Source organism: Jaculus jaculus, chromosome 3, assembly GCF_020740685.1.
Source record: "Jaculus jaculus isolate mJacJac1 chromosome 3, mJacJac1.mat.Y.cur, whole genome shotgun sequence".
Lineage (NCBI taxonomy): Eukaryota > Metazoa > Chordata > Mammalia > Rodentia > Dipodidae > Jaculus > Jaculus jaculus.
This window is the reverse complement of record NC_059104.1, coordinates 91,243,281-91,258,389: the sequence shown is the minus strand read 5'-3', so window position 1 is coordinate 91,258,389 and position 15,109 is coordinate 91,243,281. Positions and strand designations below refer to the sequence as shown.

The 15,109-nt window shown below is 42.2% G+C and overlaps 1 protein-coding gene across 1 annotated transcript in view; it reads left to right on the top strand.

Annotated features, from left to right (window-relative positions):
• The first annotated feature begins 1,068 nt into the window (after window positions 1-1,068).
• Jhy (junctional cadherin complex regulator) overlaps window positions 1,069-15,109 on the top strand; it is a 60,530-nt gene continuing 46,489 nt past the window's right edge. The window contains exons 1-2 of the mRNA XM_045145799.1: window positions 1,069-1,123; window positions 3,418-3,815. Of these exons, the coding sequence (XP_045001734.1) occupies window positions 3,505-3,815 (311 nt within the window). The 5' untranslated portion in view covers window positions 1,069-1,123; window positions 3,418-3,504. The remainder of the gene's footprint in view (window positions 1,124-3,417; window positions 3,816-15,109) is intronic.

The window sequence follows — 15,109 nt, the reverse complement described above, 5'->3', positions numbered from 1 at the left end:
GATCCTACACTGAAAAACAAAAAACAGCCAGGTATGGTGGCTTTTAATCCCAGCACTCAGGAGGCAGAAGTAGGAGGATGGCTGTGAGTTTGAGCCACCTTGAGAGACCCTATCTCAAAAAAACAAAAACAAAACAACAACAACAAAAAAAAGGATATGATATTTCAGATTCAAACCTAAACAGAAGCAACACACTTCTTTCTAGTAAATACCTAAGGTGAAGTTGCTGGGAACTGAGGTAGACTTAAAAAAAAAAAATTATTTTGCTGGGCATGGTGGCGCATGTCTTTAATTCCAGCACTTGGGAGGTAGACGTAGGAGGATTGCCATGAATTCAAGGCCACCCTGAGAGTACATAGTGAATTCCAGGTCAGCCTGGACTAGAGTGAAACCCTACCTTGAAAAACCAAAAGAAAAAAAATAGTATTTTATTTATTTGAAAGAGAGAGAGAGAATGAAGAGGTGTGCCAGGGCCTCCAGGCACTGCAAACGAACTCCAGATGTGTGCGCCCCCTTGTGCATCTGGCTAACGTGGATCCTGGGGAATCGAACCTGGGTCTTTTGGCTTTGCAGGCCTTAATCGCTAAGCCATTCCTCCAGCCCTGAGTAGACTTTTGATAATGCCAAACCTTTCTCTACAGTGTCAGTTTACACTACCCCAGCTGTGAATGAGTTTCCTCTCTGACATGGCTTGTTTTTATTTTCTTCTTCTTTTTGAAATAGGGCCACAGTGTGGCCCAGGCTGGACTGGAGCGCCTCCTGCTTCTTCCTCCCAAATACTGAAACCACAACCACCATCAACGCGGCCAGACTTTCCAAGGTGTTGACTGTGGTACCCAGTGCGGGTTTAATATCCCCCCTTCTGAGCGTGGGTGGATTTGCACACCTTTCCAATAGCAAACTCCGGTCCCTGGCCCCGGGGGCGCCTCCCGCCCTCCGCCCGCAGGTGGGCGGCACGCACGCCGCCGTGGGCCTGGGGCAGGGCGGCGGGCGGCGGGCGGCGGGCGGCGGGCGGCGGGCGGCGGGCGGCGCGGCGCGGGCCGCCGTCTCCAGGCAGCGCGGGCGGCGGCGCGGACGACGCGGAGGGCGCGGAGGACGCGGCCCGGCTCGCGGCCGGCGGCAGGTGACGGGCGGTTGGCCCGGGAGCCGGGTGGGCGGCGCGCCGGGGAGGCCGGGCCGCGCGGGGCCGAGCGGGGCGCCCCGGGCGGGGGTCGGGGCCCGGGCCCGCGGCGGCGCGAGGGGCGGGCGGGGCGGGCGGGGCGGGCGGGGCGGCCGCGCCCCGAGGCCGGGAGAGCGGGTCCGCCGCCCGCGGCCGTTGCGGCGAGGCGCCGGCCCGGGAGACCCCCGCTGCCCGGGGACTCAAGCCGGCAGCTTTTCCGCCGAAGTCCCCGCGTTTCCAAGATCGGGCCCAGCTGGGGGAGTTTCCCTTCGCCCCTTGCATGGGCCTCCGAAACTCTAATGTGTTATCAACTGAACGATTCTACGACATGGCCGTTTGTGTATTATTTATTGCTTCCAGGAAACTTTCGTCTGTTATTTAAGAAGAGAAATATAAGGAGCTGGACTGTTTTATGAAAAAGTACTTCTAAAATGAACTACGATATTTCCTTCCTTTTTTTTTTCTTCTTCTGCTTCTGTTCTTGCTGGTGCTGGGGATTGAACCCAAGGTTTCATTGCTCTGCCACTGAACTAATCTCCCCACCCTGGTCCTGATTATTTTAAGCTTGCTCTTCAAGATCTCAAATACAGTGTCCTTTTACAGACTAAACCTGAGGTTTATATAGACTTTACTTCTTTTTTAGTATTTACTGCTCTCTGGAAATACTCTAAACACCAAAGCATTATGTTTATCAGTATTAGAATAATGGCAGAATACCATATGTATTTTAAATTAAGACACAACAGCAAATTAGTTTAAAATCAGGATGATCTTTCAGTCTGTCAAGAGAGGGAACTTTGAGTTAAACAGAAAATCACTTCATGTTTATTTACATTTGATTTTTACCCTCTGTCTGAGATGTTTGCTAAGGTCCTTTTCTCCAAGGAGTTGCCAGTGTTCCCTGGGGAACCTTAGTAACCAGGTCAACACAATATAATGATCCTAGGAAAAGGAATGAAGTTGTGTTATCTCAATAAAATTGGGATTTTCCAAAAGAATGTAAGTAAGGGAATGAAACAGGTTTTCCAGTAACCTCTAATGGTAAGGATTTCTGTTATCTGACTTACAGGGGAAAAAAAAAATTGGCATAAAGGCACTAAGGTAGAGAAGATAAACCAAACGAGAAATGCAGAGTAGAGATGAAAGGAAATACAATTCAAAAACATCATTTCCCTTCAATTCTGTATGAACTCAAGGCACCCTTTCCATAAGCAGCCTCATGGGTCACTAGAACAGCTCTGAGACAGTGAGGGCTCACTTGAAATCACACTCTTTAAGTGAGTACGAAGAGACCTCACTAACTCCTAGCTGAGGTGCAGGCGAATCTCCTACCTACCCAGCTTTCCTCCTGGACAACAGCATCTCTTCCAGATAGTGGGATGTCCAGCTCTCTTTGAGATCACCCAGTGGCAAGGTTTATAAGGCCCACACCAGTTGTTGTTGTTGAACACTTGGATTCATCTTCTCCCTCTCTTTGATTCAGGCTTGCATATAGACCAGTCTGACCTTGAACTCCTGTCCCTCCTCCCTCCACCTCCCAAGCACAGGGATTCCCAGGATCCAACACCTTGCCCAACCTTTTAAAATCATGGTTACTGTTTATACTGAGCTGAGGTTGATCTTCATAATACTGTCCAACAAATAACACATTCCTTTCTGGGAGCACCCTAAGTAGCAAAAAGTCTTTTTCAAATGACATAGCAGGCCAAAATAAGCTTAATAATAAAACAGCTTCCCTGTTTACATTTCCAGCTGGAGAAACCACGTTTCTCTCCCCTACCTTTCCCTTCCAAGAGGTGGACCCTGAGCCTGTTTTACTCCATCCATGACTACTATCCATGACTATAGAAGGCACGCGCGTACACACACACACACACACACACACACACACACTCACTTGCCCTGGGCATTTGAAATAAGGCCATCAAAGTACTGCTCACAATTAACCATTTGGCTTTGTTCCGGCTTGTCTGTAACAAGCCCTTAGAAGCTGGAAATAGGAATCTGCTTTCAAGCAGCCATTTGATTTCCTCAATAAAACTGCATTTGATTACTTGGGCTGTTATGAGCTCTAAATCAGATGTGTTTCTGCAGAGAGAAAAACAATAATTCTTCAAACAGGCCTTGCTCAGACACACAAAAGGGTACAAAAGGCCTGAAGAGAATGTAACAAGGTTCTCTTGTTCATTGAAATTTTTGATAAACATTGGTATTAAGATTTCAATAGTCACACAGTAACATAAATATAATCTTTTTAGGTAACGGGTTTGAGAGCCACAACTTCGAAATATCAGCCAACTGCTTGTTAGCAAGAGCGTCCATGTTAATTTTTTTTATTTTTTAAGATGAATAATAAACTAACTCCCAAGTTCTCCAGTCAGTGTCCTGTCCATCATAACAACTTAAGTCTCCAGTCTTCAGGCCCACCTTTTAAGAAAGAAGACTTAAATCTGATTTCAAAAGATTCCTTAGAATCAGATTCAGAAAGCCTGGCTCAAGAGGACCAAATGGAGGACAAAGACATGGAGCGGGACAGTTTAGAGTACAGCCCTGGGAAGGAAAGCCTGAGCGAGACAGAAGAGGAAGCAAGCAGGAAGGTGGCCCAGACCACCAGCAAGGAAGAGCTCCGGGACCCCGGCTTTGCTGTGCATCACAGGTAACTGGCTTCTGAAATGTGGGGAAACTACTGGTGCAGCAGTGACAGCAAGGAGGGCCTCTCCTCATGAGCACCTTGCTGTATGCGAAACTGGTCTCCAGGCAACTAAGAACAGGGTGGCTCCTGGCTTTTCACTACTTTCATTTATTTTATTATTTATTTATTTATTTTTGGGTTTTCGAGGTAGGGTCTCACTCTAGCATAGGCTGACATGGAATTCACTATGTAGTTTCAGGGTGGCCTCGAACTCTTGGCATTCCTCCTACTTCTGCTGGGATTAAAGTCATGAGCCATCATGCCTGGCCCATTTATTATTTTTTAAATTGTTATACCACAGTTATTAAGGGTGCTGAGTAACAGTAATACACGCCCATAACTTGGAAGGCAGAGGCAAAAGAATCAGCTCATAGCCAGGTAGAACTTGGAGAATAGCCTAAGCTACATGAGGCTCTATCTCAAAAAAAAAAAAAAAAGAGAAACCAGTAAGAGTTTTTATACTGCTTGTGTTTCTTGTGGTCTATTCATATCCCAAGAGGCCCACCACTATGACCTAATGCTGAAGCAATCCCAGAAAAGTTGGTATAGAAAAATGAGACCTAGAGCCTAGTGGTCTTAATATGATCCAAGCATGGCTATTTAGTGTAGAATTTGGATTCAGTCAGCTCACTTTTCTTCATCTGTAAGAGGTATGCTATGCATGTCAGTAAGATACAAGGAATCAGGGTGGGGTTTAGATTCCTACCTGGCTCCATTTTTCAGAACTAGCAGAAGTCTCTCTCCCAAGGTTTGTAGGATCACATACAGATTTAACAGTCAGTATTTATGGGACTTAACTTTATGTTATGACCCACTTTACAATGTAAGGGGATATAAGACAATATAGCAGAGTCTCTCCATTTTAATGAGACGTGAAATGATATGAGTACAGGAGAAGTTGAGAGCTATTTGAAAGGGCTTTAGTGAGGTGAAGAAATAGGAAGCAGACCACAGGGCCCAAGGACTGGTTCTGTCACTAACCATGTGACCTTGCCAAGATCATGCCAGGCCTTTGTGCTTCGGTTCCTCAAGAATAAAAACTGTAACAATTATCTTACAGACTTATCACCAGGCTAAAACAAACTGTTTGTGTGTGTTAAGTAAATTCCCCTAAAAATATTAAGAGAATTATTGGAAGGCCTAGAAGCTGGGCAGGATTTTGGGGACAAAGTAAGACTTGGTTTCTACAGCCAAGTTAGAGCGCAATGCTTGGGGCATGTTAGGGAGTCTAGCTGGATTTCAGAGGATTTGTTTTGAGTTTGGGGAAGTTGGAGTAGTTACAAGGACCTGGGGAGTATACCTAAAGTACCAGAATACAAATTTACAAGTCGGGTAGAACCACCTATAATACTAACTTTTTTTGTTGCTGTGACAAAATACCTGACATAAACAACTTAAGGGGAGAACTCCTCTGGGTTCACAGTTCAAAGGTACAGTTCACCATGGCAGGAAAGGCATGGCACCTGACGCCACCTGGTCTGTGATGGTGGGAGCTTGCAGGCGAGCTTCTCAACGTAGCTCCAAGGAGGAAACAGATCTTAGCCAGAACCACAAGCAGACAAGACCCACCCTCAGTGACCCACTTCTGCAAGCTAGACCACAGTTGCAAAGGTTCCATAACCCCACAAAACAGCGCCACCAGCTGGAGACCAAGTGTTCAAACACATGAGCTTGGGGAAAAACCGCTTCGTATTTCAACCATAGTACCCCTCCACAGCACAGGGCTCAGAGGACTTATACAGTCATGATAAGGGCTCCTTGGAGAGTCAAAGTCAGAAACAAGTCCAGAGTTCTTTCTTTTTTCTCTCCTTTTCACTGGGGATATCAGGTTAGATTAAAGGCGTGTGTATCTTAGGGGATCTCAAATGCGGTACAAGTGATAAATGCTGTCACCAAGAGGCTCTCAGCAGAAGAGCCGCACAGGGTGGCTATATTGGTTATTTTCCTTGTTGCTATAAAGAAGGATGGGTTTTCTTCAGCTCACAGTTCAAGGGAAGTCCATCATGGTGGGGAAGGCACAACAGCTGGTCACACTTGCATGTGAAGTCTAAGGACTCACGTTCTACTCTCCAGGTCCCACTGTAAGCTAGATACACAAAGTGATGCAAGCATGCAAGGTTGCACATGCACACGAGGGGGACACATGTGTCGAGTTTGATTGCAGTGGCTGGAGGCCCTGGCATGCCCATTCTCTCTGTCTCTCTCTGTCTCACTCTCTCTCTCTCTCTGTGTCTGTCTGGCTGTCTGGCTGTCTCTGTTTCTGTTTCTCTCTCTCTCATTAAAAAAAAAAAGGCCAGTCTGTTGGGCTTGCCTCAGAAAAAAAAAGAAGCCAGAGTAAGTATAATTATAATAGTTACTATTTCTATAGTTTTTCATAAAGCTATCACTGTTCTAAACACTCTGCATGTGCTACTTTGCTTATCCTTGTAGCAGCTGTGAGAGGTAGATCTGCAGTGATCCCATCTTGGAGATTGCCAGCAGGACTCAGAGGTCCTGTTGAGGCCCACTCATTATATCTTACAAAGGCTGGAGCAGAGGGCTCATGTGTTCTGGCTACATGATCGAAACCACGTTTCTCTCCTAGCCCAATCTAGTAGATTCATAGTCTTCCAAGGTAGTAAATGATAGTTTTGTTTCCAGAAATGAGGACATCAAAAAGGAAAAATCATTGGCTTTGTGCAAATTATTTCTGGCTGTACTTTTAAGATGAAGAAACCAAAGAAAGACTCCGCTAAATGACCTCGTTTCCACAATTATCCCCATGTAGCATTGAAGGACCTGACTTTCACCTAAGAGCAATTTAAATACATCTTAATATATTTCAAAGTAATTTTGTTTCCAAATGTCAGAATTCCACTTAGATTCTTACTCTACTGATTCAAAAATCCTTTATGATTATTATTATTAAGTCATTATATTTATTGAGGGAAGTACAGAGCCAAGGAAAGGCTCCCACATGGCTAGAGATGGTACGTGGAAGTCCTTCATAGAAAAACCATGAAAAGAAAAGAGAGAAAAGAAAGTTCTTAGAGCTCCTGCCATGTGGGGAGTTACAGGGGTAAAGAGCCCATGTGAAGAATAAGGGCTGGGAATTATCCCCAGTCCCAGCCAAGGGGAAACTCACCAACAGTTACAAGTTCCCAAGTGGTCAGGCAGCTCAGAGAGTGTGCCCTCCCCTCACAAATGTATTTATAACCTTATTAGTGGTGAGCCTTGCCTTCTGGCTCAGGTGAACCAGAGGAACAGGTAGTTGGTTAGGGCTAGGGGCTGTCTCCAGAAGAGACTAGCCCTGATATCAAGTTCCAGGGGCTGAACTTGACCAACCACAATGTTTAAATCCTATGAAAGACCTTCCTCCCAGGAGAGGCCAGGTTGTTTGTGGAAAAACAGGCCTAGGGAACTAGGCAAGAGATAAGTCAGATCATCTTTGATTTCTAGCAAGTGCAGACTTTCCTGCCTTTTTTACTTTCACTCACCCTAACTGCCTTCCCTCTCACTCCCCACTCTCTTGATAAGACACTTAGCTGCTGTTAGAGGAAAGAGGACAATGACTAGTCAGTCTTTAACTGCTTCCAGCTGAATAGGGATGTAGAAATATGGCAGTTAGAGAGTCTCTCCCAGAGAAGGGAACTATACTAAAGGATCCTGAAAGTGTATTGATCTAGTGAAGAAAGATAGTCCTGGAAGAAATTTTGGGGAGAAAGAATAAAAACAAGGCGTTAATGAAAAGTGGGTACACAGAAAACTGTGTTTCAGGGTTTTCCTTCTTGTGGACCTCTAGGCCTTGGGGAGCATTTGAGGAAACCCAGGTAGATGGAGTTGGATTGTCTCAGGCCATCTGAGCATGAGCTGGCTGAGATTTTCTTCTAGAATTGTTCACCAAATGGCACAGTAATGTCTGTCATGGTCCATAATTCAGAAATTCTTAAATAATGTTTTCTTCAGGTTGACCTGTCTTGGAAGTGTTTGTTTGCAGCACTAGTAATGGCTAGAATTTGGTGTCGCATTCACTGCATATACAAAGTGTGGTTCCAAACCATAAAAACCAACAGAGCTGAAACGTTTAGCCAAATCATGCCTGAGAAAGGTGATTTGGGTGTGGTTAAATGTTTATTGATCCCTTTCTCTGCCTAACAGTCGGAAGTCAGATGGACCTTTCCTCAGTGCACTGTCACTCGTATCTGAGTAGTTATGTGCCATGATATGGATAAATTGATCGCAGACTCTCAACATGAAATTGAAGTAGGCTTTCATTTCTATAAGGTAGATAGCATTCTGGGGATTGTAGTTCAAAAAAAATTAGTCCTAGACTGACCTTAAATCAAGACAGATCTCTTTCTTCTTGCTTTTATAAGCAATAATTTTAAAAGCTGCCTGACAAATCACTTAGCCCTGCTCTTGTGTTTTGATGTTACTAGAACATCCAAAAGTCAAAGCCATAACTCAGTGTATATGGATTAGAGAAAACCTTTTACTTAATGGAAATTGGAGCAGCATTGATGGTAGTGAATGAATGAAGAGTGGAGAGAGGATCTTCATGTGCTAATCCTTAAACCCCACTCCAGAACGAGCCTCATGACACTTGGCACTCATGAAGAAACACATCAGTGTAATGCCCAAAGCATCAAAAATAACCTCTTCAGTCCCAGAGCCTTCTAAAGCCTTCTATGTTGTATATTCTTAAAAAGCAAAAAGCAGCAATTTAGTACCTACTGTATTTGGTAAATAAGGTCTTGGTTATAGGGGATTCTCATATAATTACTGCCATTTGTAAACTATTTGCTTTAGGCATACTATCTCCTTTCTTAATAAAAGCTTCTTAGACAGGCTTAGTTAATTAATGATCAATTAATTATTTTGGTGCTAGAGAGTGAACCCAGGGCCTTGCACATGCAAGTTGCCCATACTCCCATGAGCCACAGCTCCAGCCCCAAAGCACTGTTCTTCCCATTTGCAGATGAAGAACTGAGGCTCTAAGACATGTGTAATATCAATGTCCATGGTTCCAATTGGCCCAGCCCAAGATTCTAAATATGAGTCTCTAAACATGTGATCACAGATTGATGTAATAATGGATTTCAAATTACATTACTGTGATTTGGGTGAGGTAAACATCGAATAATCCCAGTATGGGCTACACTAAAGCCAAAGTAAATATGCATGTAAAATTATAATGCTTAGTAAAGTGACTTACTTGTCTAAAGAATATGGAATGACATTCACTGCATATCATCTTGAGCAGTGGAGACTTAGTAGCCTTTAATTCCCCTGGGAAACCACTGTTGTTATTCAAAGAGCTCTGTAGTGCTTTTCTCTCTCATCACCTTGGAAGCACAGCACCCACAAAAGGGCCATTACCTGTCAATGAACTACGTTGTGCTAGTATTAGTGGGAGGAAGATAGCACAGTAAGGCATTACTAGTTGAGTTGAACATTCCAGGATTTTTAGAATTGCTGTGGATGTGGCTCAGTGGGTAAAGTGCTGGAGCAGCATCCATGAAGCCCCGAATTCAATCCCCAGCACCACATAAACTAGGCATGGTGGTGCCAGCCTGTAATCACAGCATTCGTGAGGTGGAGGCAGGAGATGAGACATTCAAGGCCATCCTCAGCTACATAGTGAGTTAAAAGGCCAGCCTGGGATGCATGACACCTTGTCTCATAATTTAAGAAAAAAATTAGGGGCTGGAGAGATGGCTTAGCAGTTAAGGCACTTGTCTGCGAAGTCTAAGGACCCATGTTCAAGTCTCCAAATCCCACTTAAGCCAGACACACAAAGGTGAGGCAAGCACAAGGTTGCACATGCCCACTACGTGGCAAGCATCTGAAGTTCAATTGCAGTGGCTGAAGTCTTGCTGAACCAATTCTCAATCTCTCTCTCTCTCTCTCTCTCTCTCTCTTTCTTTCTCTTTGTATTGCTCTCTCTAAAATTAAAAAAAAATCATCAGAATGTAAGAGAGAGAGACTTGTAATAATAATCTACATTTTTATTGTGATATAGGGGATTTTCTCAAATGCTTTAAAAGTATGTTGCTTCTAATGAATATTACAGAAATTGGGAGAAGTATTGAATGATGATGTCTAGGGCTCAAGAAGAGCACCAGAGGACCCAAGCTGATACTAGGGATAAAGAATGATGGGGGGAGGGGTTCCAACAAAACTGGAGTTTCTCTTTCCCAGCTGCTTTGTAGAGCACTGGAAATATTTATGCTGAGGCAAGACTACTTTCTCTTGTAGGTATTGAACATTTTTTTTGCACTGGTTGGGAAATCCAAGACATTTGAAAGTAGTTCTACTCTTCTAATATTAAGACTATTAAGACAATTCCAGGAGGTTCCAGCAGTCAATTTCCATTACTGTTAATTTCTACCACCTTTCATTCATATTTATTTCTTTTGGCTGTCATTAGGTAGGTCCTCAATTTAAGGCTATTGTTTGGCCAGCCTCTTCAAATTCATTATCCTACATACTATGTTCTGAAAGTTGCACGTAGTGTTTGGGAAATAGCTACTAGCATTTTAGTTATTTATTTCAAATCACATAGAAATAGTTATATCAAAAAAGTGGCTTTAGCCATAGATACCAGTTCTTTCTACTTTATGTCTGTGTGCTTGCTCACTGACGATGCCTTAGTTAAACCCTGATGTTCTCCTCAGAGCAGGCATGGTGCCATCCTGACAGATGAGCAGTCAGCGAGGAAGTAAGGAATGTGCATGGGCATCTGTTGGCTCTATTAAAGGAAGAGTCCCTGCCAGGAATGCTAAAGCCTTGCTGACTCTTGGGGTTTGTTACCCCCAAAGACAGCTACGGGTTCCTTTCTTGTTTATTTCCAAACTTGGATGCATTTTTGCATTAAAATAAGTGATCAGTTAAAAACCTCAGAAAGTGTAATTTATTATCCACAGCTCTGTACCTTTATGAAGAGGATCAAAATGATATTTAAGTATTAAATGTGCAGTTCAATTAATGACCTATAAATGTTCAGTTATTCCCAGTCCCTGACAAGTTGTAAAATAGGAAAACTTTACTAGTATAGTTTTTTTAGTGTACTGAACTTAAACTAAATGATTTTTCCTAATACTTATTAACATTGTGAGGTTTTACACAACAGACCCAATCCAACTATAAAGTAATGGATTCTTTGAGCTGTTAGGGTCCTTAGAAGCTAACTTGTTTCCCTTGTACAAAGGGGGAACCCAAAACCCAGAACAGGGAAGAGACTCACTCAAGTTCACATCGTTCGTCATTGGCAAGATCTGGGCACAGAGATTAAGACCTGCCTAATGCTTTTCCCATGATGTCACAGTGAAATTCTAATGGTGATAATCTGACATTTAAACTGTAACAGACTGTCTAGAGGAAGTATAAGCACCTGAAAGTTTGATAAGCCATTGTTTTAGTGAATGAAAGGAACACCCAGGACTTGTGTAGAAAATATCTGCCTTTAGCATCGTAACCCTCTCTGAATGGAATGATGTCTCCACAATTCCTTGTGAAAATGCAGCCTGGGCTCCATGTAACACCATCTCATGGCAGTTACTGGTTTGTGCTCTTCAGACCATTCATCTTTGCATAACTCATAGATTGTCCTTTAATCATGATTGGGTCTGATAAGGACTTGGGACAAATATACCATTATTTTACAGTCACAAATCTATTAAAGAAAAAGAGACTTAGGGAGAAATTATCCAAATTATATAATTGCTATAAATACAGTTCATGAAATAACAATCCAGTCCCTTCGCATCAGGATATTTCTGTAGATAGGTTTTGACCTTCACTTCAATGAACTATTTTTTTATTTTCACAATTTTTATTAACATTTTCCAAAATGAACTATTTTTTTCAACTAAATTGCCTAATTATTTAAATCAAATAAATGTCTCCACTAAATTAAATTTTCTGAGTTGGAAATTACCTCCACAAAATATTTCCATATATTTGTGGAACCATTTTTATTTCATACTTGCAAAAGTGAGTTTTTAATGTTTTGGATATGTTGCATTTTATTTACTGAAGAAGATGAAGCTGAGGATAGAATTTAGAATTCTTAGGAACAATTGCCAGTGCTATAGCTCCTTTCCAAAGCATCAAAAACTTTACACTTAAACAAAAATTGAATTTGCTGCTCATATGCATAAAAGATTTAATGGCATATAAATTGGCAATAATTATTCTGTTTAAAAGGATTAAATTAAACATAAATCAATAATAATGTGCAGTTTCAGTCTAACTGCCTACTTAAAATAAAGTGGCAAATAAATAACAGCTAAATGATTAATAGCAATGCTTTTATTCACCTCCTCAACAGGCAAAATGGCCAGTTATTGAATATTTTATTGTGAGTGCAAAGCATGTTAATTGTACTAGAAACATGCTCTAATTTTAGTAATTTTTTTATTGAATACAAACTGAATATGAGGCTCTTCATTAAATGGAGATTTTATTTTATTTTGCTTGAAGTTATCACAGTGAGTACTCAAACACAGTCCATTAAAGCCAGCAAATACCCCAGTGTTTGCATGTGAGATGGCCCCTCCGCCCCTGGCCCCTCTGCATCCATTTCCAACCCAGGCCTGTGAAGAGGAGACCCGGCATCTGTTGTCTGCAGGGTAACAAAGGAGTTGTGTACTTATTGTCTGTGTAACCTTTCTATGAGATGAGGAGGAAGAGAGGGGCATGTTTTTTGTGCAGATGATTACTCATGAAAAGGCACTTCACACTCATTTTGTCCCAGTGTGTTGACCTGGACCACAGAGCACAATTGAGCTTCTTATCCACATGAGCTTGGGACAATGGGACCCTTTAGTATCATATTCTGTTTCAACCATTAGATTTGTTTTGATGAAACATTACAGTTTTCCATGCTCGTGATTTTGCAAAACATAACCTCTCATTTGTTTCAACATGTTTACCATTGAGGAAGGTTGGAGGGGGTATTGAAGACAGTTGTTCAGTGCAACAACATTAAAGCTTTCATGGGAGCCACATTTTCTGGCTGTATTCCTATCTACACATTTTAGGGGTTCTCTTCAAAGAATTGATTCAAAAATATTTTTCTCAGCCAAACAACTGATCTGTTTTCAAACTTTTGTGTTTTCTAGTTTACACTTAAAACATCAGCTTCTATGAGGCATAGTACTTTGTAACATTTAAGAGAGGAAATATGTTGGGGATGAGAAGTTGCAAGCTTTTAGAAGGCATAAAACAACTTAATTCTCCCAGTTTTACCTTGTGACTTCTTCTTTTTAACAGTTGTTCATGTGGGAACGCTGATATTTCTTAAATATCCTAAATATGGTTCAAACATTTCTTCACAGAGCTTATGTCATGAGTAAAAACTAGATTTAAAAAAAGAGCTGGGTGTGGTGGCACACACCTTTAATCCTAGCACTTGGGAGGCAGAGGCAGGAGGATTGCCATGAGTTCGAGGCCATGCTGAGATTACATAGTAAATTCCAGGTCAGCCTGAGCTAGAGTGAAACCCTACCTCGAAAAATCAAAATCAAAACAAAACAAAAAAAAGAGTGCTAAGTCTTTGAGGGCAATAGGGCGCCACTTAGAGCATCACAAAATAGCTTGGTTCTCTTGAAATAACAGAAGCCATGGGGAGAACAGAATTCCTTGAGCACTATCAGTGAGAAGCATTATCTACAACAACTATGGAATGTCACGGTGACTCAGTGCCATACACAGTAGGCAGAAACTGTCTGCAGAGCTCACTGACTTGCTTTATACTTAGTGTTTATTGAATCCTTACTCTGTGCCAGGTACTTGTCCATATTCACAAACAACTATTGGCATCAGAAGTTAAGTGCGGACAGTTGGATTCTAGAACTCTTGTCCTTTGTCACTCCACTGTGGCATTTCTCAGAACCAGAAAACTCAAAGTCACATTACTCAGAAAAACAAAGTATCACAGACAGTCCATTGACTGTAGAAGGTATGTAGCGTGACAGCAGACCGCTCACCATCACTGGCTGACGCTGGGTAAATACAGTGGCCAGTCTGTGTGTGCCAGTTTTTATTATTTACTTATTTATGAAAGAGATTGAAGGAAGCAGAGAAAGAGAAAGAGCATGGGCACTCCAGGATCTCTAGCCACTGAAAATGAACTTCAGATGTGTGCTCCACCTTGTGAATCTGGAGAATTGAACCTGGGTCCTTTTACTTTGCCAGCAAGTACTTAACCACTAAGCCATCTCTCCAGCCTCAGTTTTCTTAATGTAATTGCAGAGTTGGAGAGTAAGGAATATTGAAGAGTGTTATGTTAGCTGTCTATCAGTGTGACAAAACACTTGAGATAAACACCTTACAAGGAGGAAATATTTATTTGGGCTATTTCAGGGGTAAGTCGGCCCTGTTGCCTTGTGTCTGTGGTGACACTGCATCATGGCAGGTGAGAGAGCATTGTGGCGGGAGCATGTGTCAGACCTTTCTCGCTGCATGGTGACAAAGAAACAGAGAGAGAATGGTTTCACAAGTCCCAATGTCCCCTTCAAGGACATGTGACCTAACTTCCTTCCATTAAGCTCTATCATCTCCCAATAGAGTCATGGTCTTGGGACCAAATATTTGAAATGTCCTTTCTGGGACATTTCACATCCAAACTATAGCAAGTACCTAATTTTAAAATAATGGGTGTTATTTGGTTACTGATTGTCTTGTGAGTTATTGTTGGCTCATAGATTGATGGAATTGGAATGGAGTTTGAGATATTACCTAACAATTCAATCTGTAAATATGAGGTTAACGTATCTCCAAAGACAAGCAAGATTATTTATGACCTATTTTTATTATATTTATCAGTTTATTTACTATCAGTGCTGGGGATTAAACCCATTAAACACATGTTAGGCAAGTACTCTACCATTGAACTACACCAGTAGCCATGTTCACCTAGTTTAAATGTCCCATAACATCCTGTATTTTTTTTTATTTTACTTATTTATTTGAGAGAGAGATACAGAGAGAAAGAGAGAAGAGGAGCACTAGGGCCTCTAGCCACTGCACACGAACTCCAGATGCATGCACCACCTTGTGCATCTGGCTTACATGGGAACTGGTCCTTATGCTTTGCAGGCAAGCACCTTAACCATCTCTCCAGCCCATCCTGTATTTCTTTACAAATCTAATTCATTACCTCCTCATCTCCTCATTACAGTTGGTGCAGAGACCATAAGCCTGCCTCTGCTTTGCTCACTGCTGTCTTTGCCTAGAATTCTGCCACATAGGGATGTTCTCAGTTCATGTCTATT